The sequence below is a fragment of the Puma concolor genome, chromosome B4 (assembly GCF_028749965.1).
Source record: "Puma concolor isolate L17-30 chromosome B4, mPumCon1.1.hap2, whole genome shotgun sequence".
Classification (NCBI taxonomy): Eukaryota; Metazoa; Chordata; class Mammalia; order Carnivora; family Felidae; genus Puma; species Puma concolor.
This window is the reverse complement of record NC_141673.1, coordinates 64,326,379-64,348,443: the sequence shown is the minus strand read 5'-3', so window position 1 is coordinate 64,348,443 and position 22,065 is coordinate 64,326,379. Positions and strand designations below refer to the sequence as shown.

The following is a 22,065-nucleotide window of genomic DNA, read 5'->3' as shown; positions in this document are numbered from 1 at the left end:
GTCTGCTCCTACAAGGACAGAGCCTGGGCACGGATGCCAGAGGGGTGGGAAAGGGGCAGGATTTATGGTATTTCCCCTCCAGCTGGAAACAAAGGCAGATTCCTGTGTCCAGTTCCAGCAATCCGGTCCCACCCACCCGCGTGGCTGGAGCTGAAGGAAATCCCGCTGGCCTGCGGCCTCACCCAGCCACTCAGACCCTCTTTCAAACAATCTCTCCCAGCTGGGGCCATTACCAGCTCTCAAATCCTGGGGACCCCCTCCTTGTTCAAATACTAAGCCCTCCCCATTGGGGATGGTCCCCTTAACCCCTCAGACTCTCTCCTCAGGCAGCAAGAGTCCCCTCAGCACCACCCAAGAGCCTACCAGGCCCCCATCCCCTTGCCGGGCAACTCTGCCCACCCTCACCCCACAAATTTGGGATCTGCTTTCCTTTAGGGTGGGCAAAAGTCTCAATGATTCTAGGAACTCCGCTGCCATTCCAAATGCTCAGCCAGACCTTCAGGACACCTCCAGTGATCTTTCAACCTGGCATTCCCCAATAATAAGATGTTCACCTCAGCACGATGTATCTTCCTTTATGGCAGCAAAATTGCAGCTTTAGGAAAGGGTGAAGAGTCTTAATTAGTGAAGAGTCAAGAGATACTGTATGTGGGGGAGTCTGGGTGACTCAGTCAGTGAAGCATCCGGCTTCGGCTCAGGTCATGATCTCACGGTTCGTGGGTTCGAGCCCTGCATTGGGCTCTGTGCTGACAGCTCAGCCTGCTTCAGATTCTGTGTTTCTTGCTCTCTCTGCCCCTCCTCTGCTTGCTCTCTCTCTCTCTCTCTCTCTCAAAAATGAATAAACTCCAAAAAAAAAAAAATTAAAAAAAAAGAAAAAAGAGATACCATGTAGGGAAAAAAAAGACACTATCTGATACCGATAGAATAGGAACTAAAGTTGAATTATTTAAGTTTACAAAATAATAACATAATGATCAATAGTTAGAAGAGTGAGAAAAAGAAAAGAATCTAAATGGCCTAAATTCTGAAGCTTTAAGATAATGCCTGCCTGGCTCTGCCGGTAGAGGGTGCGACTCTTGATCTCAGGGTTGTGAGTTCAAGTCCCACCATGGGTGTAGAGATTACTTAAAAATACAATCTTAAAAAAAAAAAAAATGCCCAACGCTTTTGAGTTTAGAGACAGCAGAAAGACAAATACCACACGGTGTCACTTACGTGTGAAATCCAAAAACAAAGACAAACTCATAGAAACCGCGGGTAGAAAAGTGGTTGCCGGGGATGAGGGGAGGGAGACATTGGGAGAGGTTGGTAAAAGGGTACAACTTTCAGCTAGAAGATGAATGAGGTCTGAGGACCTAACGTACAATATGGTGACTACAGTTGATAATACCGTATTGCATAAAATTAGTGGAGAGTATGGAACTGAAGTTCTATTCACCCAAACAACAACAACAACAACAAGAGATAACTATGAGGGGGTAATGGATGTGTTATTATTTTTTGAATATTTATTTATTTTTATTTACTTTTTTTAATGTTTTATTTATTTTTGAGAGAAAGAGAGAATCCAAAGACAGGGTCCAGGCTCTGAGCTAGTTGCCAGCACAGAGCCCGACGCGGGACTCGAACCCACGAACAGCGAGATCGTGCGCTGAGCCTCCCAAGTCGGACACTCAACCGGCTGAGTCACCCAGGTGCCCCCTGATGTGTTATTTTGATGGGAAGAATCCTTGCACAATGTATACGTGTATGAAACCATTTTGATAAGCACTTTAAATACCTTACAATTTGACTTGTCAATTATACCTCAATAAAACTGAGGAAAGATGGAGAGAGCTCAGTGCGAATGTATCATTTAGAGTTACCCAGTAAACATCAGAGAAGGGAGTAGTGGAGACTCTGGGAAGGGGGTCAGCCCCAGCAAGAGGGGCCGGGGGTGGGCACAGTTGCTTCTCGTTATCAAGTCCCTCTGCCAGGATCTAATTTCTTTATGTCACCCCGTGCTTATTTGGAATTTTTTGAATTTTTCTTTTTTTTTCAGAATGGTGGCCTCATAGTTCAAAGTCATCTGCAGTGGCTATACATTCATCTGGATAACAAGCCCTCAGGTACCTATCAGTAGACGAGGCAACACATCCTACTCATCTTTGAGCAGGTGGGGAAGCAGAGGCCCCCGTCGCACAGCCAAGCCTCTGATCTCCTGACTTCCGGTTCACGCTCTTTCTCCTCCCGCACAGCTCGGCCTCCCTCTAGCGCACAAACCGGACATCTGTGTGGGTCTTAGAGCTGGTAGGGGACCCTCGCAGAGTGTTTGCTTTTATGCTGAGAACGTGGTAGAGGAGGAACAGTCCGCGCCTTGCCTGGGTTGTGGAGACAAAGGCTCGTGTGCAGACTCCAAGTCCAAGTGTGGACTCTTTTCCCGAGGTGGTGGGGCCGGTTTTCTGGAAGGGTCAGAGCATTGAGGACGCAAGTGGGGAGGGGCAGTCCAGAGGTTGCCGGTCTGCCGAGGTGGAGGTGGTGCTGGAACGGCTTCCCAGCAGAGCCCAGGCTGCAGGACAACTGCCCCTGAGGCATTGTGTGGGCACCGCCTGATCTCAGACTGCTGCCCTGACATGCCAACCCTTTCTTAAGAGGTTCCATCCTGAGATGAGTCATCCTGACGGTTCAGGGATAGGCAAGGAGCGGATGAACCCATCTACGGGACATCCTGGAGGAGGTGGGAAGGAAAAGGAAGGTGACTCTGTCCCTCTGAGTCTGGCAATCTGGCCCCTGTCTGCCAGCCTCTTCCTGAGGTGCTGGGTGGGTAGGCCCTAGCTGCCCTCCCCTCCCCCAACCTTAACACCAGCCACACGGCGTTTTTTACCTGAGCTGTAATGACCGGGCCTTAGATCAGACCATTTTCTGAATCTCAGAGCCAAACAAGATAATATGAAGCTGGGCAGGACCTTTGGAAGTACCCAGTTTAAACCCCTCAGTGTACAGAGGAGGAAACTGAGGCCCAGAGAAGGTCCCCGGTTTACTGCTATTTTTAGGACAACATGGTGTTTCTGCTCAGAGCTGAAGGAGACCTAGAGAGATCACTTTTCCCTCCCACTCCAGGCAAAACTCGGGCTTCATCCAGCCCGCAAAGCTCAGACTCTCTTCTCCGTGTTGAATTGATGCACAGACTTCACAGGTATCTGCCCCTCTTCCCTCCTAAAGGAGACCCACAGTTCTTCCTCCTCAGGTAGTGTAACCCTGTTCTGCTGTTTCCATGTCTCTTACATTAGAAAGATTCCCTAGGTTGGCTCCTCTCGATCTCCCACTCTGCAATTTGAATGAAACAAAGCCCAGCTCACCCTCTGCTAATTCCACCCTCCCCCTCCCCCTCCCCCTTGCTTTTTCTTCCTACTCATCCCGAGCAGAACTGGCTACATAATTTGTGGGGCCCAGTGCAAAATGAAAACGCGGGGGCCCTTTGTTCAAACATTACTAAGAGTTTCAAGATGGCAACAGCAGAGCATTAAGCCAAGCATGGGGTCCTATGTATCTGCACAGGTTGAATACCCATGAAGTTGGCCCTGCCTTCATGTCAAAAGCGATACGTGAACTCAACACTCGTACATGGTTCTGAAAGTGCAGGTTGTCCGATCTCCTGCCTGCCTGCTGGACTCCACGTCGTCACCTGCCTTCCACAGGTGAGAATCTCCTTGAGATTCACCCCACATAGCCTTCCTAGGATCTCCAGGCCTCTCTCTCTGCTTCACACACTATCGGGAAATCCTTCCAAATATCTAAATTCAGATCTCAGCCCTTTCAGCCTGTTTCCTCTTGTTCTGTCCTCACTGAATATGGGGAACAGCTGGTCCTTCTGAGTAATTAATTTTGTAGACTTGGACACAGTTTGTAATTCCTTTTCCCTTTCCTCATTGGGCCTATTCTCCAGGGCTTTCTCCAACTCTGTGTCCCTCCTCCGATGCCTTCCCCAGGTTTTCCGTGTGCTATGGCATGGGTGGGTTCACAAGAAGCTCTAGTGAGCACCAGGCAGGGGCCAGAGGGCTCAGTGCTCTGGAGAGGTTGGGGGACTCTAGCACAGACTGACAGCCCGTTCCCCAGTGCCCCATTGGGCACCCGTCCTCCTCCTCCAAACTTGACCCCTTCCTAGATAACACCCCCCCCCCCCCGCCCCGCCCGGCCCCCATCCCCAGCGGCTCTCACCAGCGACTCAGCCCTAGCCATCTCACTGTTTCCGTCCCCGCTGAGTGTCTCAGACCGAATGCTTCCCTCAGGGAAGCCCCCATTTCCACCGCCCAGAACAGAAATCCAGGGGCTGGGGTTGGCAGAAGTTTATCAGAAGCCAATGCAGGGCAGGGGCGGGGCGGGGGGGGGGGCGGGGAGAGTGGGTATGATAGATGGACATGAGGCCACGCTCCGAAGTGGCCGCTATAATCTGAAAGAGCAGATACCGTAATCCCATAGTACTTCCTATTGGCTGCAGGACTCAGCTCGGTCCTGACACTGAAATCTGGGTGTGCCTTGGCTCTGCAATTCACAATGCTCACAAGTTGTGAAGCAGCTGTGGGGTGGGGGCTGGGGAGGGTTTCAGCAGAGGAAGTGAGGTCAGTCAACAACCGATGTCGTCCAAGCCTTGAGCTGATGTCTCCCCCAGCCTCTATTCCCAGCAAAGGCTGGGGTGGGAGCCCCCGGGGTGGGGTGGGGTGGGGTGGGGTGGGGGGGAGGGTCCCTGGCCCATTTTACACAATCTTCACAGAGGAAGGCACCTTAGAGGTCCGCTTCTGCTTCCAATACCTACTCTTTCCACCTTGGCCCCCAGGCTACTGTCTCCCCAGCCTTTTCATTTATTCATTGAACACTGTCACTGAGGGTCTACCCTGCGGCAGGCACAGCCAGCCAGCATTTTTTGCTGTGCACTGAGATAAGCATCATTTGCCTTCATTCTCACAACAACCCTATGAGGCTGGCACTGTTGACTGTGCCCATTTAGCAGATGGGGGAGTGAGGCACGGAGAGGTACGCAGCTAGCCTGGATTCCCAGACTGCAGGGTCTTTGTGGGTAACTAGGAGGCTAGAAATGAAGTCCTGCCTTCAGGGTGCTCACAGTGGTTGGAGCAAAGCAAGGCGATGACGTCAGTACTCTGAGCCTATGCGAGGGAATCAGGACAGAGAGCAAGTTTCTCTCTGGGGGAGAAGCCATTCTGCTCCCCTCTGCAACTCTTTGTCTGCCTTGTCCCATCAGTGCCTCGACGTAGGCTCCCGTCCCCATCTCCATTTGGTGGGGTGAGGGGCCTGCCTGGAAGGGGGCAGTCGAAGGCAGTTCCCAGCCTCTCCTTCCAATTCTGGCCTGACATTGTGGGGAGAGGAGTGCTTGTCACTGGGCTGTGCTGTGGCCGGAGGGCCTCACTCTTCCCGCCGCTGACCCAGAGCAGCCCGAGCTGGGCCTCTTTACCCTGTGCTGAGCGGAGAGAGGCTGCAGAAGAGGGGAGTGAACAAGAGGGGGTGAAGGGGCCAGAGGGAGGAGGCTGAAGGATTCGGACCGAGTCGGGAGTCCTCGAGGGCGGGGGGTCGAGGGTGGAGAGGGAGGGGCCAAAATATTTCGGACCCTGCCAGCCCCAAACCCTGCCCTCGCTGCTCTGAGCCTAGCAGGCCGAGGACTAGGGGCCGAGGGTGGGTGAAGGACAGGTAAGTTACCTCCCCTTCCCCCTCTCCTCGCGGTTCTTCCCTCGGTGCCCCCCTTCCAGTCCCGATTCCAGGTCGCCCCCTCCGCGGCTCGGAGCGGGAGAGGGCGCCGCTCCGTCCATCGTCTCCGCTACCGGCCCTCAGACCGTGCCTCCGGCCTCGACTCTGGCCCCCCGGGGCTCCTGGCCTGGCCACCCCGCGAGACCCCCCGCGGCCCGAGTCCAAGGCCCGCCCCCTCGGGGAGGCGGATGTGGGAGGCTCGGGGCGGGGGCGCCGCCAAGATCTCGGGGCGGGGGCGGCCCAGGCGGGCGAGGCGGGCGGTTGCCCTCGGGGTCTGGGAGCTGCGCGGGGGAGGGTCCGGGTCCTGCGGCCCCAGCGAGGGGCGAGCGGGCGGCCCGTCGGCTAGCTGGGCAATAGGAAACGGTTTATTAGGAGGGAGTGGTGGAGCCGGGCCAGGCAGGAAGACGCTGGAATAAGAAACATTTTTTGCTCCAGCCCCTTTCCCAGTCCCGGGAGGCCGCCGCGCCGTCCGCGCCGAGCGAGCCCCGCCCGGGCCCCAGCGCCGTCCGGGGCCGCGCACGACCCGGGCCCGCCGTCCAGCGCTCGCCGTGCCACCGCGGCCGCCGCCGGGAGGGGAGGCGCCCGGCCCGCCGCCCGCAGGGCGGGTCCAGAGGTGAGTCCAGGTCCGCGGGCGGCCCGACCCCGAGCCCGAACGCGCCCTTCTCGGGGCGGATCCCAGAGGACGCCTCACAGAGGTCGCCGTAGGGTCAGTCCCAGCTCCCCACCAGGGCAAGCTGCCCCTGGCCTTCCCCGCACATCTGCCCACGACCCTGGAGCGGGCTGGGCCAAACCTGGGCTGGGAATCAGAAAACTTCTGGCCCCTGGGCCAGTCACTTCTCTGTCTCCTCTCCTCATCTGTAAAAGGGGCAGAAGGATTCCTGCTCTGCTTCACAGGGAAGGGGTGTCCCTCCAGGCAGCGGCCTTGACCTGGGAGGGAGTGTCTACTTGCAACCGTGTTGAGCCTCCCCTTGAAGCCCACCTTTCCCAGGCCAGCCTTTGCGGTTCTTGCTTAAGGATAATTCCATCCTGCAGACCTCACCTCCAACCCTGTAGGGTCAGATAATCCCCATGCCATGGCCTTCCCTGGAGATCCAGGCCAGAGGGTTTCCCTTTCTCCCTGTAGGCTGGGACCCCAGACTTCCAGTCTGCCCTGGAGGCCAGTGCTGTTAAGCGCATCTCTGGGCTGCCCCCCCCCCCCATTTCTTCTTGAAGGACAGGGGCATAGTGGACTATAGCACTCACCTTCTCTATTAGTGGCAGCTTCTGGCTGAGTCGGGGTCTGTCCTCCCCGATCCCTCACGGTCCCATTTGTCCTAGTGCCTGTCCTCTCATCTCATGGGGTTGTCAAAAATAGATACCATTTATTTGAGTGCTCTTAGATGTACGCTTAGCTATATTTTTCTCATGGAATCCTGGCCACAGTTTAGCAGAAGAGGTTTATTACGCCCATCCTACTGAAAACTAAAGAGGTTCAGACCTGAGTCGCTTGTCCAAAGCTCCGTGGATGGTGTAAATGGTGCTGTTGGGTTTTTGGTAACATTTGTTAAATGCTCACTGTGTGCCACTTAGTACTCGGCTGAATAATTCTACTACATGATACCTATGAAATGAACACTTGTTATTTTCATTTTTTGTAGGGAAGCCTAAGCCTCAGAAGGTTTAAGTAACTTGCCCCAAACTTCGTAGTTCTAAGTGGGAGAGGCAGGGTTTGAACCCAGGTCTGCCTGATCCTGACCCTGGTGCTGTACTGTGCTGCCTGTGCTTTCTGTCTGAGACCCTAAAATCCAGGCGTGATGCTACATCACGCTGCGGTGAAGGGCCAGTGAAATGATGCAGATGAAAGTGTTTTGTGTACGGTAAGGGGCAGCCTGGTATGAGTAGCTCAGCCCTCTGCTGTGTGGGTAAGACCTGTTGATTCGCAGAGTGAGGCTCTTCCAGCCCTGTTACAATTGTCGCTGTGCGGAGCCAGTCCTGCCGCTGAGAAACAGATCGATAACCACCTTCTGAGCACACCCCTTCTCTGGTTCTCCAACTTAAGACTAAGCCTGCAGCAAGCAGATGATTTCTGTCTTCCCGTCTAAACAAACCCTCATCGGGCACCCCGTGGTAACAACAGCAGCGTGCAATATGTTCCTGTCCTCAAGATGATCGGGATACCCGTGGTGATGATGAGCAAGAAACTTAACATCCATCCCTGAACCTCAGTTTCCCCACTGGATCATTGTGAGGGTTAAATTAGATTAACCGTCAAAGTTGAGTACTTAGCAGCACTCAGAGAAGATTAGTTCTTATTATTAAAGATTTCACAGTGGGCAGTTAATGTTTGAAGTTAGTTTGGCATTTGTGATTTCTGGCCAACAACAGTGATGCTTCTGTCAGCAGGAGATCTTTCAGGAAGTTTTGCTTCGAAGTGAAGGGAGGGGCGCCTGGGTGGCCTAGTGGGTTGGGCATCGGACTTCCGCTGGGGTCACGATCTCATGGTTCGTGAGTTCAAGCCCCATGTCGGGCTCTGTGCTGACAGCTCAGAGCGTGGAGTCTACTTCAGATCCTGTGTCTCCCTCTCTTTCTGTCCCTCCTCCCTTTGTGCTCTCTCTCTCTCTCAAAAATAAAAAAATTAAAAAAAAAAAAAAAAGAAGTGAAGGGATACTACGAGTCCCCAGGAGTCTGTCTGTGCTAGAGTCAGGTCTCTGGGCAATCAGGGTCACTCTGAGTTTGGACTGGCAGGACTCAGCACTCTCTGTACTTAGCTTTGTGCCGGGCCCAGTTTAAAGCTAGAGAGTCACAGGGTGGCTCATTCAGTTGAGCGTCCAACTCTTGATTTCGGCTCAGGCTGTGCTCCCAGGGTTGTGGAATCGAGCCCCGTGTCCCGCTCCACGCTGAGTGTGGAGCCTGCTGAAGATTCTTTTTCTCCCTCTGCCCCTCTGCCCTGCTTGTGCTCTGTCTGTAACATAAAAGAAAAGAAAAAATTAAAAGGAGGCGTTAAAGAAACAAAAAACAAAACCAAAGCTAGAGAGTCACAATTTTACTCCACTACATTCCCAGGATAAGACCAGAAGCGGAGTCTGCAAATGTTGTCAGGCCCTCCCTGTACCATTGTTGAGCCTGGGAGGCTTGAGAACAAAGCCCTCACTCCACCCTCCCTCTGCAGCGTCTCCAAGTCCCTGGCTTTGAGGTTTCACTAGTGTGTCCCTTCTCTAGTTGGTGGGGGGGGAGTGCCTGGTGGGACTGAGACTCTCTGTCCTCTGCACCCTGCTCCCACTCACCCAGCAGGGCCCTCCCTGCACAGAGAAATGAAAACACATACAGCAGGTTTAGCACTGTGTAGGACACATTTCTCAAGGGGTAGACCCATGCAAACGGGTCAGAATTACCTGGAGACGTTTTACAATGCAAGTTTCTTGCTGGTCCCGGGATGGACTGAATCAGAATTTGGAGTGTGGGTGTGACCAAAGAATGTGCACTTCCAGGGGGTCCTGATGCATAATCAAGTAGGTAAGAGGGTACCGTGGGGCACTGTCAGAGAAGTGGAAGCTTCGGGAGAGGAGATTTTATCCTGATCGCTATCCACCCTTTCCTTCCTGCCCCGTACCTTGTCCTTAGCTGCTTTTTGGGCAAGCAAAGGCTTCCACAGATGGCTTCCCACCCCTGCCCCAGTGGGCAAATTCAGCTTGTCTGGGGGTCCTTCTCCAGCCACCGGTCCCCCTGCCGAGTGCTTGCCAGAGTCCTCACTGCCTGCCGGGAGGGGCAAGAGACGGGAGGTCAGGCAGAGGCTGGGGACACAGCTGCAGCAGCCCAGGGCTCCGTTTCCTCCCCCAGCCCTGGGCCTCTGGGGCAGAGGAAGCCCAGGCAGGAAGGCTAGAGCTGCCACCAGCCAGAGAGGCCCATGAACCCCCCCCTCCCCCCCGCCCCCGTCCCCAGCCATCCTGCCCTGGGAGCCTCAGTACCATGGATCTTCATCTGGTACCATTCTTAGACTATGGCCCTTCTGAAGCCCATGTGGCCATACATCCAGCCCTACCAGCCTCACTGTGTTATGCCAAAAGACCCCCTCCGCCCCAGCTCCCCCCCCCCCCCCACCCGCCCCAGCCTGGTGGTAGCTGCTCCTGGGGACTGGATCCCCAGGCACACACCTGCACACTCTCCACCACTCAGGAAGTCCTTCTTGCTGTCTGACTTCAGTCCTTCTTGCTGCAGCATCCATCCTTCTCTTCTAGTTCTAAGCCTTTGAGAAATGAAGAAGGGGGTGGCTTCTGAAGCACAAGTTGGTTTGGGACCTGAGTTGGGGACCATCATAGATCAGAATTACTTCCTTTTTTTTTTTTTTTAAATATTTTTAACATTTATTCATTTTTGTGCATGAGAGAAACAGAGTGTGAGCGGGGGAGGGGCAGAGAGAGAGAGAGAGAGAGAGAGGGAGACACAGAATCGGAAGCAGGCTCCAGGCTCCGAGCTGTCAGCACAGAGCCCAGTGAGGGGCTTGAACTCATGGACCGCGAGATCATGACCTGAGCTGAAGTCGGACACTTAACCGACTGAGCCACCCAGGCGCCCCAATCAGAATTACTTCCTTAACATTCTCTACCAAACTTCTGGAAAAGTTCAACCTTAACTGGCCGTGGAAGGTCAAACATTCAGTGTCTAAGTATGTTTCACTTCCCCTCCCACATCAATGGCCCTACCCCCACCCTTTCCCAGGACAGCAAGGAGAGAAGAGGAAGGCGGCCAGGGAATGGCTCAGAGAGGGCATCTTATGCTCTGGTGAAATTGTAGAGAGGTTTCCTCATACCTGGCCTGAGCCAGCGCTGTCCAAGTTTGTATGGTTGTTACCGCCCTGAGGGCTCAGACCTCGGCTGTCGCCTGGATTGGGAGACAGAGTGGGGAAAGCACTGGACTGGGAGTCTGGGCACTTGGGTCGCACTCCTGGTGCTGCCACTGAGTCCTGTCTGACCTTGGACAAGTCTCCTGCCCTGTCTGAGGCCTAATCTCCATCTTCTCTAAAATAAGGAGCTGGGTTTTGTGGTTCACAAGGTATCCCCCTAGAATTCTGTCACGGGGTGTCCCAGCCCCGTGTGGCTCCTCCAGACCTTGTAGCCACCCCAGCCTGCCCTGAGAATAGCCCTGAGCTCCCTCCCTGCTGTGCGTGACTCCTGCCTGTTCTATCCAGACCCCAATCTAAACAATCTTGATTCCTGTTCCCAGTTTGGCGGGACCCTGAATGGCAGGAAGTGAAGACAGGAGCCTGTTTATGTTTGAGGCAGCCAGGGCTAGGGGGATGGCGGCACCAGGAAAGGGGTGGGTAAGAGGCAGAGGACAGGAGTGGGGGGTACTGCTAAAAACACTCTCCTTCCACCCTGGCCCTGTGCCCTCTGTGCCCTCCCATCTGAACTCAGGAGTAGGGGTAAATAGCTAGGAGTCCCCCAAGCTCTCTGTCACTTAAATATGGCTCTCTACCCTTTACCCCTAACAGGATGGTTTCCATGGGGAAGTGAACCAGGACTTCCCCTGCAGGCCCCGCCCCAAAGCCAGACACAGGGAGTAGGGAGGAGGCCTCCCTGTGCCCCCCCCCCAAAACTCCCAGTGATTTCCTCTAGGTGGGAGGGACCCACAGTTAGCGGCTGAGAACACCAAAGGGATCACATTTCATAGATGTTGCTGTACCCCCTCTCTTCTCCAGGGACCATGACCTTGGACTCCCTCAGGAGAGGCTTTCTGATGCTACTGATGGCCTTGGGCTTGACCCAGGGTAAGTACTTAGGGAAGCAGGTAGGGGACAGGGTCCTGGATAGAGAAAGGACCTTGCTCTTGCTCTTGCTGGGGCTGAATTTGAGGAGCTGGGGAGAGGGGGGCACCTAGGAGCTTGGCTGGAGAGTGAGAGGCAGGCTCAGTTAGACTAAATGCCCAGCTACCCCAACCCTTCTTTGCTGTCCTCCTGATCCAAACCCACAGGTTGGTGCTCTACCAGCCTCCACGGTGGGAACCTCCACCTGGGGGTGCAGAGGGTGAGGACATTGGCAGGGGGCACCTGGGAGACCCCTCAGGGTTGGGGCTGGGGGCCAGGGCTGGGCCTAGAACTGGGAGGGAAGGTCTTAGGATCAGGGAGGGGACAGAAGCCTGGTTCTCCTAGTGTCTGGGGGGGTCAGGTTCTGGAGGGGAGGATAATCTAAGGATGGGACTGGAGGACCAAGGTCTCAGTGGGTGTGTTTGAGAGGTCAGAAGGGAGGGGCAGTGGGACAGGCATGGCTGTTAGTCTCTGCCTAGGAGTTGGGCCCAGAGTGGCTGAGCCTCCGCTGTGTCTCACAGGAGACCCTGTGAAGCCCTCCCGGGGCCCGCTGGTGACCTGCACGTGTGAGGGTCCAACCTGCAGGGGGTCCACCTGCCAGGGGGCCTGGTGCATAGTAGTGCTGGTGCGGGAGGAGGGCGGACAACCCCAGGAGCATCGGGGCTGTGGGAGCCTGCACGAGGAGCTATGCAAGGGGCGTCCCACCGAGTTCGTCAACCACTACTGCTGCTACAGCCCCCTGTGCAACCAAAACGTGTCTCTGGCACTGGATGGTACGTGTGGCCACCCCAGCAACCCTTCCCTGTCTTCTTAGTCCCTGTCCTCCCTGCCCTGCCTCCAGCTCCTGCTCTGGCCAGGAGGGCGGGGGAGGAAGGACCCTGGGATATACCTGGCAGAGTGGCCAAATGGGGGGGAATCTGGCTTGGTGGAAGCTAGGCCTCAGTGTCCTCCCCGCCCCCTCCACCAGACACCCAGACTCCTCCAGAACAGCCGAAAGTAGACGGCCAGCTGCCTCTGATCCTGGGCCCTGTGCTGGCCTTATTGGTCCTGGTGGCCCTGGCTGCCCTGGGCCTGTGGCATGTCCGGCGGCGGAGGCGGGAGAAGCAGAGGGGTCTGCACAGCGATCTGGGCGAGTCCAGCCTCATCCTGAAGGCGTCGGAGCAGGGGGACAGCATGCTGGGGGTACAAGCCTGGGGGTGCCTGGGACCTCGGGGGTGGGGGTTGGGTAGACGGGAGCCAGAGAATCAGATAGGAGCCAGACAGGAGCTGAGAAAGACTCAGTCACAGACACCCAGAGATCTGAGTCGGGGTGGGGGGTAGATGCCGCTGGGCAAGGGAGGAGCCTGTAGGGACACAGCAGCGGGGGCCCAGCTTAAGGAGGAAGAAATGGGCTGGGCCAGGTGGGGGCAGCCTCTCAGTGGCCTCTCTGTACCCCCAGGATCTCCTGGACAGTGACTGCACCACGGGCAGTGGCTCAGGACTGCCCTTCCTGGTGCAGAGGACAGTGGCGCGGCAGGTGGCCCTGGTAGAGTGTGTAGGTGAGCAGTGGGTGAGCCTGGGCGATTGGACCGAGGGCTCCCATGAGCGCACAGGAGTGAGGAAGCTCTTGGCCTCTGAGTCTGGACCTCTGAGGCAGGACCAGGCCTGGGTCCAAATGGGAATTCTGCTGGGCAGGGAGTGGCTTGGAGATGGGTCAGGGCTAGATCCTTCTGTAGGTGTTGGCAGGAACAAGGCTAACGAGGGTGGGCCTGGATTAAGTTAAACATAAACATTAGAGGTTCTGCAATTGGGGTCAGTGAAGAATGAAGATGGGGGCTCTTCTGGGGATTCCCATGCCCAGGGGCTGTGTGTGCCCAGTATGTGACCCTCTCCCACCCCTCTGGCCATCGGATCAGGAAAGGGCCGCTACGGCGAGGTGTGGCGCGGCCTGTGGCATGGTGAGAGCGTGGCCATCAAGATCTTCTCTTCAAGGGATGAACAGTCCTGGTTCCGGGAGACGGAGATCTACAACACGGTGCTGCTCAGACACGACAACATTCTAGGCAAGCAGGGAATGCTAAGCCAGGCCGGGGTTCTCAGTGCCGCCCCCCCCCCCCCCCCGACCGACTCCAGGATGGAGTCCCCGGGCCTCGGGACAACCGACCTAGTCCTGAAGGACTCCCTTCAGCCCTCAGCTTCAATCGCTGACCCCAGCTTCCTCTCTGACCTAAGCCAGACCTGCCTCCACCCCAGCCCCAGCCCCAGCTTTGCCCTGACCCGATCAGTCCGGCCTCCCTTATCCCTAGCCCCTTGCCTGAGCCACCCGACCCTCTGCCCACAGGCTTTATCGCCTCGGACATGACTTCCCGCAATTCGAGCACGCAGCTGTGGCTCATCACGCACTACCACGAGCATGGGTCACTCTATGACTTTCTGCAGAGGCAGACGCTGGAGCCCCAGCTGGCCCTGAGGCTGGCTGTATCGGCCGCCTGCGGCCTGGCACACTTGCACGTGGAGATCTTTGGCACGCAGGGCAAACCGGCCATCGCCCACCGGGACCTCAAAAGCCGCAACGTGTTGGTCAAGAGCAACCTCCAGTGCTGCATCGCCGACCTGGGTGAGCCGCCCGGGTAGGGCGGGCCCTTCGCGGGGCGCGGGGTTCGAGCACTCTCCCCCTCACTAGGTTCTCTGCCTTTGCCTGTTCCTGAGTGTGGCGACGACTCAACTACTGATGGGCGCTTTAATCCCTCCAGGCATGTGTGTTGTCTCATTTCACCTCTGCGAGAGCCCCACAAGCTGCCTTGACGCTTTGCAAGCCCAGACTCTTTCCGGCATACCGCTCTGGCTCCAGGAGTTGGGAGAAAGGGGCAGGGCTCCAAGAACCTGGGTTCTCATCCTGGCTTCACTGACTGCATGGCTCCCCTCACCGGGCCTTGGGGTTCTGCTCTGTGAAATGGGCATAATTGCACCTGCCTTGCCTACTCACATCTCTCCGGGTCCTTGGGCACCTAGGGGAGCTACACGAGCAGAATATAACCGGGGCAGGTGGTTCTCCCGGTGGCTGCTGTCTCCCAGCCCGCCGCAGGGCAGGTCTCCATTCGCCTGCTACTCTATGTCTCACCATCTCTCTCCATCCCCACCTTGCCCCCCGCACCCCAGCCTCCGGGGCTACTCTGGGGGCTTGGGCGAGCGGCAGGAGTGACAGGCCTGGTACCCACAGGCCTGGCTGTGATGCACTCCCAGGGTAGTGATTACCTGGACATCGGAAACAACCCACGAGTGGGCACCAAGCGGTACATGGCCCCCGAGGTGCTGGAAGAGCAGATCCGCACCGACTGCTTCGAGTCCTACAAGTGGACAGACATCTGGGCCTTTGGCCTGGTGCTGTGGGAGATCGCCCGTCGGACCATTGTCAATGGTGAGGGCCCACCCCGCACAGGGTGGAGAAAGAGGGATGGGGCAGGTGGATAGACAAGCAGACAGGCAGGAGACAGGGGCTTCCTGCCATGGCTGGTGCCCGTGGCATGAGGGTCGAGTTGAGTGACCGTTTAAGGTGTGGTTCTGCAAATCTATGAGTCTGGCTGTGAAATCTTGGATAAGTGATAGCAGCTAACTTTTATTGAGCTTAAATATGTGCCACGTGCCTTGCTATATGCACGGATGATGTTCTTTAATCATCGTGTGTTGGCAGGAGGTGGTATCACTTAGCGGTTAAGGGCATGGGCTGGGAATCAGACTGCCTGGGTTCAGTTCCTGATTATGACCATGGGCAGGTTACTTAACCTCTCTGTGCCTCCATTTCATTTGGAGATGAGAATAAAAATAGTTTCTAGTATTGGCACCCGGGTGGCTCAGTCGGTTAGGCGCCCGACTTTTGTCTTCGGCTCAGGTCATGATCTCACGGTTCATGAGTTCAAGCCCCGAGCCGGGCTCTGTGCCCTGCTTGGGAGTCTCTCTCTCTGCCCCTCCCCCTGCTCACATACTCTTTCTCTCTCTAAATAAGTAAACATTAAAACAATTTTTTTAATAGTTTCTAATTGAGATAATCCTAGGACAGTATCTGGAGGTATTCTGGGGCTCAGTAAACATTAGCAGCAATTTATTGTGATAACGAATACCTGACATGGTAGCATCCCCATTTCACAGATGAGGGTACTGAGGTACAGAATCTCAGCTGGCTAGAGGCAGTATCGGGTTCTGAAACCAGGCCAGTATGACTCTGGGGCTAGTGCTCTTTATCACCGGGCTACTTAAACCTCTTTGGTCCTTGGTTTCTTTGCTATAAAAATGCAGGATATAGTAGTGTCTGCACTGCCTGCTTATCGCTGCCTCATTATTACACATGGGCGCCTTTGGAGGGGCTAGGAACAGTTGGAGGGACTTCAGCCTTGCTGGGGCAGACCTGTGGCTGGTGCCCTGCAGCCCTGGACCAGGTGGGGAGGCTTGTCAGTCTTTGTGGAGGCTGTCTGTGGGGAGGGATTGCCGGAGGTCCTGACAGGTTGGGGCCAACCTCAGGATATAACTGGAGCTCCGTTCCTTGGGGACAGGGACATTCTCATTTCCTGAGCATCCGCTAGGAGCCAGCCCCATGCGAGCCTTCTTTTACCCTCAGCGCTGCCGGGTAGAGAGAGGCCAGAGTGGAGCCAGTCCCTCTGGGAGACTCTGGAGGGGCTCAGATTCCTGCCCCTTCAGACGTACACTCCCAGAGTAGGCTCTGAACGCTAGGGTTGGGGAAGGGGGCACCTGGAAGGAGCCGAGACCCCCTGGGCCAGGCTGCAGGCAGGACGAGAAGGCTGGAGCGGCCAGGGCCGCAAGGGAGGCTGACCGCAGGCTCCTGGGGCGGAGGGAAGCTCTGTCAGCCCCACACAGATTCGTGGCGCATTATAAACACTGTAATCTGGTGTCAGCCCCGGCACTGATTAAAGGCCCATTAGACACGCTCAGGCCTCTGCGCAGCACTGATTAGGGCTCGAGAGGCGCAGGGGCCGGCCTGGAAGCCCGCCACAGGGAGAACAGCTGGCGCGGGCCCTCCTGAGGTTGCGGCTGCGTAGCCACGGCCCCCAGGCTCAGGCTGGGAAGCAGGGGGGCTCGGGGCGCCTTGTCTAGGTCTGGCCTCTTCTGCCTGCGCTGTCTGCAGCTCCACAGGCATCATTTTCAGAAGGCTTCTCCTCAGGGACAGTGAGGAGAGGTAGTACTGCCTGCTAAGGGGTCAGCGAGGCCTGTGCCGTGTCTCAGAGTGGGTGGGTGTTACTTGGAGCCGGGTGAAGATCCCTTTCTCCCTCCGCACCCCGCAGCAGGCCAGCTTCTCTCTCTTAAGTATAGCTTGGAGGTCAAGAGCACAGGCTTTGGTTAGACTTCCTGGGCTTGAGTCTTAGCTCGGTCACTCACTACCTGTGTGATCTCAGACAAGTGTCTTAACCTCTCTGGCCTCAGTTACATCGTTCATAAAGTGGAGCTAATAGCATGACTTACTCAGAGGGTTGTTGTGAAGATTTAATGCAGTGCAGTTAGGACCAGGCCTGGCACAGGGAACGTGCCCAGTAAACGTTTTTATCGGGCATCTGTGATGGTTGGGGCCTGGGAGCAGTGCCCAGACCCCGGGCAGGAGGCAGCCACGGAAAGACTGAAACAAGGTCTGGCCTGGCAATCCAATGAGATGAGTTCAAGTCTTTTTCTTTTTAAAATACTTTTATATAGTTTATGTATTTATTTTGAGAGAGAGGGCAAACATGAGCGGGGGAGGGGCAGAGAGCGAGGGGGATAAAGAGACCGTCTCAAGCAGGCTCCACGCTGTCTGCGTGAAGCCCGATTCGGGGGCTGGAACTCACAAACCATGAGATCGTGACCCGAGCCGATGTCAGACACTTAACTGAGTGAGCCGCCCAGGTGCCCCAAGGTGAGTTTAAATCTTGACTCTACCCTTACTAGCTGTGTCACCTGGGGCTCAACGCCTCTGAGCATCGGTTTCTTTATCTGTAAAATAGGGGTAACGATAATACCCATCGCGTTGGGTTGTCGTGAAGGCTAACAAAAGGAAGCATTGAAGTGTTTATAGCCCAATGCCTGGCACATGGCGAGTGCAAAATTAGCAGTAATTATCATTATTGGTGCACGTATCGATTATGTCATAGCATCCCTCTCAGGGTAGCATGGGTCAAGACACCTGGTTTTCCGGACCGTGGAACAGAAGATGGGCAAGCCTCTCCCCAGGGTGGCGTGGGGCCTTCTTGGGGTGCCCAGTGACTGTCCCACCCCCCCCCATCCTCAGGCATCGTGGAGGACTACCGGCCACCCTTCTATGACGTGGTGCCCAATGATCCCAGCTTTGAGGACATGAAGAAGGTGGTGTGTGTTGATCAGCAGACCCCCACCATCCCCAACCGGTTGACCGCAGACCCGGTGAGGCCTCCCCGGGGGCTGGGATGGCACGGGGCGGTGGCTCACGGCTAGGACTTCTGGCCCCGGGAACTTGTGCCTCAGGTGTCTGTTCACCTGGATCGATTCTGGAGGGTGGATTCCAGGGTCTGTCCGGGGGTACTCTGACCTCCCACATCCGTGGCCTGTGGACCCCTGAAATGTTGGATTTTCAGAACCCTCCATTTTGCCTGAAAAGGCAGAGTCTCTCTGCCACGTTTCTTGCTATGGAGTTTTTTTGTTGTTGCTGTTTGTTTTCGTTTTTTTCTCTAAACACTCCACATACATATATAAGACACAGGCACATGTGTATGTAAACACATACAGGCATGCACACGCTTCTACATAAACATATACTCACAGATACATATGCATGCACATATATGCCAGACGGTTGGCCCTGTGAAGACAAAGAACATGTCTCCTCCGCTGCCTTGTATCGCAGCTATCTATCACAGTGCCTGGCTCAGAATGCCCAACAAATGTTTATTGAAGGAATGAATATGCATGTATATACATACATGTACATAGACACGTGTTTCTGCACAACATGCGTATCCATAAAAAGCCACGCATAGGCAGTGCTGGGCACACACACATCACATACACTCCCCGTCGGGAACCAGCTTGAGTTCTGAGGCAGAGGTGCTGCTCGTTCAGTCTCAGACCACTCAGCTTCCTGGGACGGGCTCCTCCTGGACCCTCCTCCAGTATCCACGGGGCCCTGCCAGGGAGTCCCTCCCTCCGCACTGGAGTCCAGCCGCACGGGGCACGTGGAGGCTCCGAGGCTTGCATGTCTCCCCTTCCTCGGATCTTGGCGGAGGTGGGGGGTGGGTGAGGGTAAGGTGTTCCCCCGACACTCTTCACCGAAGGGGGCCTGAGTGCCCCCGAAGGGCTGAGTTACAGCTCTCTTTCTGTCCCGCCTGCCACCTTCCACCCTTCGTCACTCCACTGTCTTCCCCTTCCGTCTTTCGTCTTTCTCCTCTCCTGCCCTCCGTTCCCTTTCTTACCACTCTGTCTTTCCTCTGCCCTTCCTCGATGTTCTTATCTCCCCCATCCGGTCCTTTCTGTACTGGTTAATGTCCCCCCATTTGGGCGCCGCCCCCTTCTCACCACCTCCTTTTCATCTTCCCTGATCTGTGTCTCTGATTCCTCTCCTCTGCCTCTCCCTGCCCCACCTCCCCCCACAGGTCCTCTCAGGCCTGGCTCAGATGATGCGGGAGTGCTGGTACCCCAACCCTTCTGCCCGCCTCACGGCTCTGCGGATCAAGAAGACACTACAGAAACTCAGCAACGGTCTCGAGAAGCCCAAAGTGATTCGCTAGCCACAGGCCTGAAGCCTGACTCCCCTGTACCTGCAGTGCGTGTGGGGTGGGTGGCAGACGGTGGGTGCCCTGTCTGGGTAGAGGGTGCCCCTCTCTGGGCCGCTGTGCCTGCCTGCCGGCTCATCCAGCCAAAAATACAGCTGGGCTGAAACCCGATCCCCCGCCGTCTGGCCCGCGCAGAGAAGCAGGCTCCCTGACGCCTGGCTCTCTCCCCACCCTCACGCCCTGGGGCACAGCCCCTACCACCCCCAGGATAGGATGCAAAAGAGGCCCCAGAGCCAGGGTGGCCAGGCCAGGGAATCCCAGTCCCCGGGCCCAGAGCCTAGGCCTGCACTTTACCCCCTGCCCTCAGTTAACCCCACTGCCCCACCAGACCTGCCCGGGTGACACAGGGCCTTGTCCAGCCTTCAGTAGTCATCCTGCCCTGCCAGGTCTCAGCCTCTGGCACAAGCCCGACAGACACCCAGGGCCCGTCATTTTCTCTGTGTGGGTTTCTATCTCAGCTCTATGAGGCCTGGGGCCTCTGTCTCTGGGACAAGACCCCACCAGCTGAGCACCAGCTGCCAACCATCTGGGAGAGCTGGGGCCCGGATCCTGGGCCCCTCCCCCACCTCCATCCTAGCTGCCTTATTAGGGTGTTCCACCCAGGGAGTCCTGCTGCAGGTGTGGCAGGGTCAGAGGACAGTGCAGAGGTAGCAGGTCAGACGGGTGAGGCCCAGGACTTTCGGACTAACTGAAAGCTTGGCTTTCAGAAGCCCAGCGCAGCTGGGGAAAGACTCAGCTGGGAGTCAAGAGACTCAGGTTCTGGTCCTAGGTAATTGCTCTACGTGACAAGAATGAGGCCTTCACTGTCCCAGGACCTTCACTGTCCCACAGTCCTGATGTCCTCTGAGGTTTCTTTGAAATTTCAGCCGGTGTCAGAGCTCAGTTCATCAGTCCCTTCTGCTTCTTTTGCCCCCCAGCCCCTGGCAATTTGCCTCCAGATGGGGATTTGAAAAGAACTTTATCTGAGGCCAGGAGTGCCTGAAGGGCCTCCTAGACTAATTCTGCAAGCTCCAGTTCCTGCTTTAACTCAAACCAGCCGCCATCCTTGGGCCCAGACAACCCTGGGCCTTTGGGCAGGCAAGCCGGCCGCTCACCCCGCTGTGGCTTAGCCTTCTCTGTCCAGGACTGAGAAGGGCTGAGGGCCGGCTTCCTGCAGGGCCTCTGAGGCTCAGAAGAAATTTGGCTCCAGCCAGCAAGCCTCCAGCACCCAGGTTCCTGCTCTCCACTGGTCCCTGGCCCAGGCCCACAGTCTTGGCCAGACCCCAGACCGTGTGTGTCTAAGAAGAACCTGATGGCTGTGGAGAAACACGTGGAATGTTCAGCATTTGGCAATGTCAAGGGTGTATGTCCATGTGATGGAGAGGTTACTCCAAAGCCTGGGCTGGTGGATGGGAGGTAGAGCCTCAGGTTTGTGGGGTGGGAGGGCTCAGGCTAGGGATGAGAACAGTCCCAAGCTCAGAAGACCTGGCCTCTCAGCCCTTGGGGCAGGGAAGGACCCACCATTCTCCACAGGAGGTGACAAAAATACAGCCTCCTTCCCTCCCGCTGCAAATGACCCAGCACCCCCCCCCTCCCCTCTGCCCCCACCCAGGGGCGGCTTGCGTGCACCGTGGCATTTTCCCAGGCCTGGCTCCCTGAGTTGTGCAAGGCCCGAAGGAGAACCAGGAAGTGAAACTGGTGAAAACAGAAAGTGAGAGGGACCTGTTAGGTTCTCAGATGATCACAGGGCAGTTTACTTCCCGGCAGTTTTGCGTCTTCTGGTTACTGGAACCCGCTCAGCCCAGGAGTCAGTCCTCCCCATGACAGATTTTATCTCTGCTGGATTTGGAAGCAAAGAGGCTCCTCCTGGGACTCCAAAGGCAGCAGCTCTCCAGAGGCTGGAAAATGCCTGAGGGGGTGAAGGTCTGAGGCGGGAAGTGGAGTGACAGGGGCCGGCTAACGGCCAGTGGTCAGGGATGGAAAGAGGCTTTGGTGAGAGCAGAGCACCCGGTGCTTCCGTCTGAGTGCAGGAAGGTGTGCCAGGGCCCAAATTACAGCCTCTTACCTGGAGATCCTGCTTGTGGGAGCACTCAGCTCGTGCTCAGCACACAGTAGGTCCTCAATAAACCATGGTCCAGTCTCGAGCTCCTGCTGAGTCTTGCTAAGCTGGTTCCTCTGCAGTGGCTCGTCGCAGAGGGAACCAGAAGGGACAGGGAAGGAGCGAGTCCCTGAGTATCATGCCCGGTCTTTGCCCTTCACACACAAGTCACAAGTTCGCGCAGGATCATTCCCCCCACGCCCGCCCGCGGCCCAAATCTCAGTTCTGCCCCTGAGCAGACAGATCGAGGCGTCCGCCACATCGCCCTCTGCTGGCCAAAGGCTGCCGGGCGTTCGCCGCCCGCCCCGCCCCGCCCCTGCGCAGGCACCCGCGGGCCCTTCCCAAGGCTGGACCGCCTTCTGCGCGTCCGGCGTGCACGTGCGTGAGCTGCGCCGGGTCTCAGTCTGCAGGGACTGTCCCCCGAAAACCTAGGAAGGCGCTCTTTTGTGTCTTCACTCAGAGGCAGCTTGGACCCGTCTGCCTCGATTTTTCTCTGTTCTCAAGTCCCTCCCCAAATGGGGCCCCCACCTTGCCGGGAGTCGGCCCTCACCCCTGGACTGGTAAGGACCTCACCATCCTCGGAGACCCATCTTGGCGTCCTGGGCTTGGAAAACACCCTCCCACCACCCCCAACCCCGGGACAGTCGGGGCAAGGACGTGCCATGTGGGAGAAAGGTACTGCAAGAAGTAGAGAAGGGACTCGTCCATCT

The 22,065-nt window shown here is 56.4% G+C and overlaps 1 protein-coding gene and 1 long non-coding RNA gene across 3 annotated transcripts; both read left to right on the top strand.

Annotated features, from left to right (window-relative positions):
* Positions 1 to 2,027: 2,027 nt before the first annotated feature.
* Positions 2,028 to 3,900, top strand: LOC147579171 (uncharacterized). The gene is made up of 3 exons (XR_015253626.1): positions 2,028 to 2,108; positions 3,100 to 3,226; positions 3,538 to 3,900. It is a non-coding gene; the product is annotated as an uncharacterized LOC147579171 (long non-coding RNA).
* Positions 3,901 to 5,180: 1,280 nt separating this feature from the next.
* On the top strand, positions 5,181 to 19,389 carry ACVRL1 (activin A receptor like type 1). 2 transcript variants are annotated; one of them, XM_086713331.1, is made up of 11 exons: positions 5,181 to 5,679; positions 6,172 to 6,349; positions 11,411 to 11,479; positions 12,037 to 12,288; positions 12,483 to 12,697; positions 12,954 to 13,053; positions 13,411 to 13,557; positions 13,836 to 14,111; positions 14,715 to 14,912; positions 17,763 to 17,893; positions 19,099 to 19,389. In XM_086713331.1, the coding sequence occupies exons 3-11, from the start codon at positions 11,416 to 11,418 to the stop codon at positions 19,231 to 19,233; spliced, it is 1,518 nt and encodes a 505-aa protein (XP_086569457.1). In that variant the 5' UTR covers positions 5,181 to 5,679; positions 6,172 to 6,349; positions 11,411 to 11,415; the 3' UTR covers positions 19,234 to 19,389. The 2 variants fall into 2 exon arrangements, with proteins under 2 accessions (XP_086569457.1, XP_086569458.1); XM_086713332.1 differs by lacking the exons at positions 5,181 to 5,679; positions 14,715 to 14,912; positions 17,763 to 17,893; positions 19,099 to 19,389 and adding an exon at positions 14,248 to 14,708 and having other exon boundaries at positions 5,690 to 6,349.
* Positions 19,390 to 22,065: the final 2,676 nt, after the last annotated feature.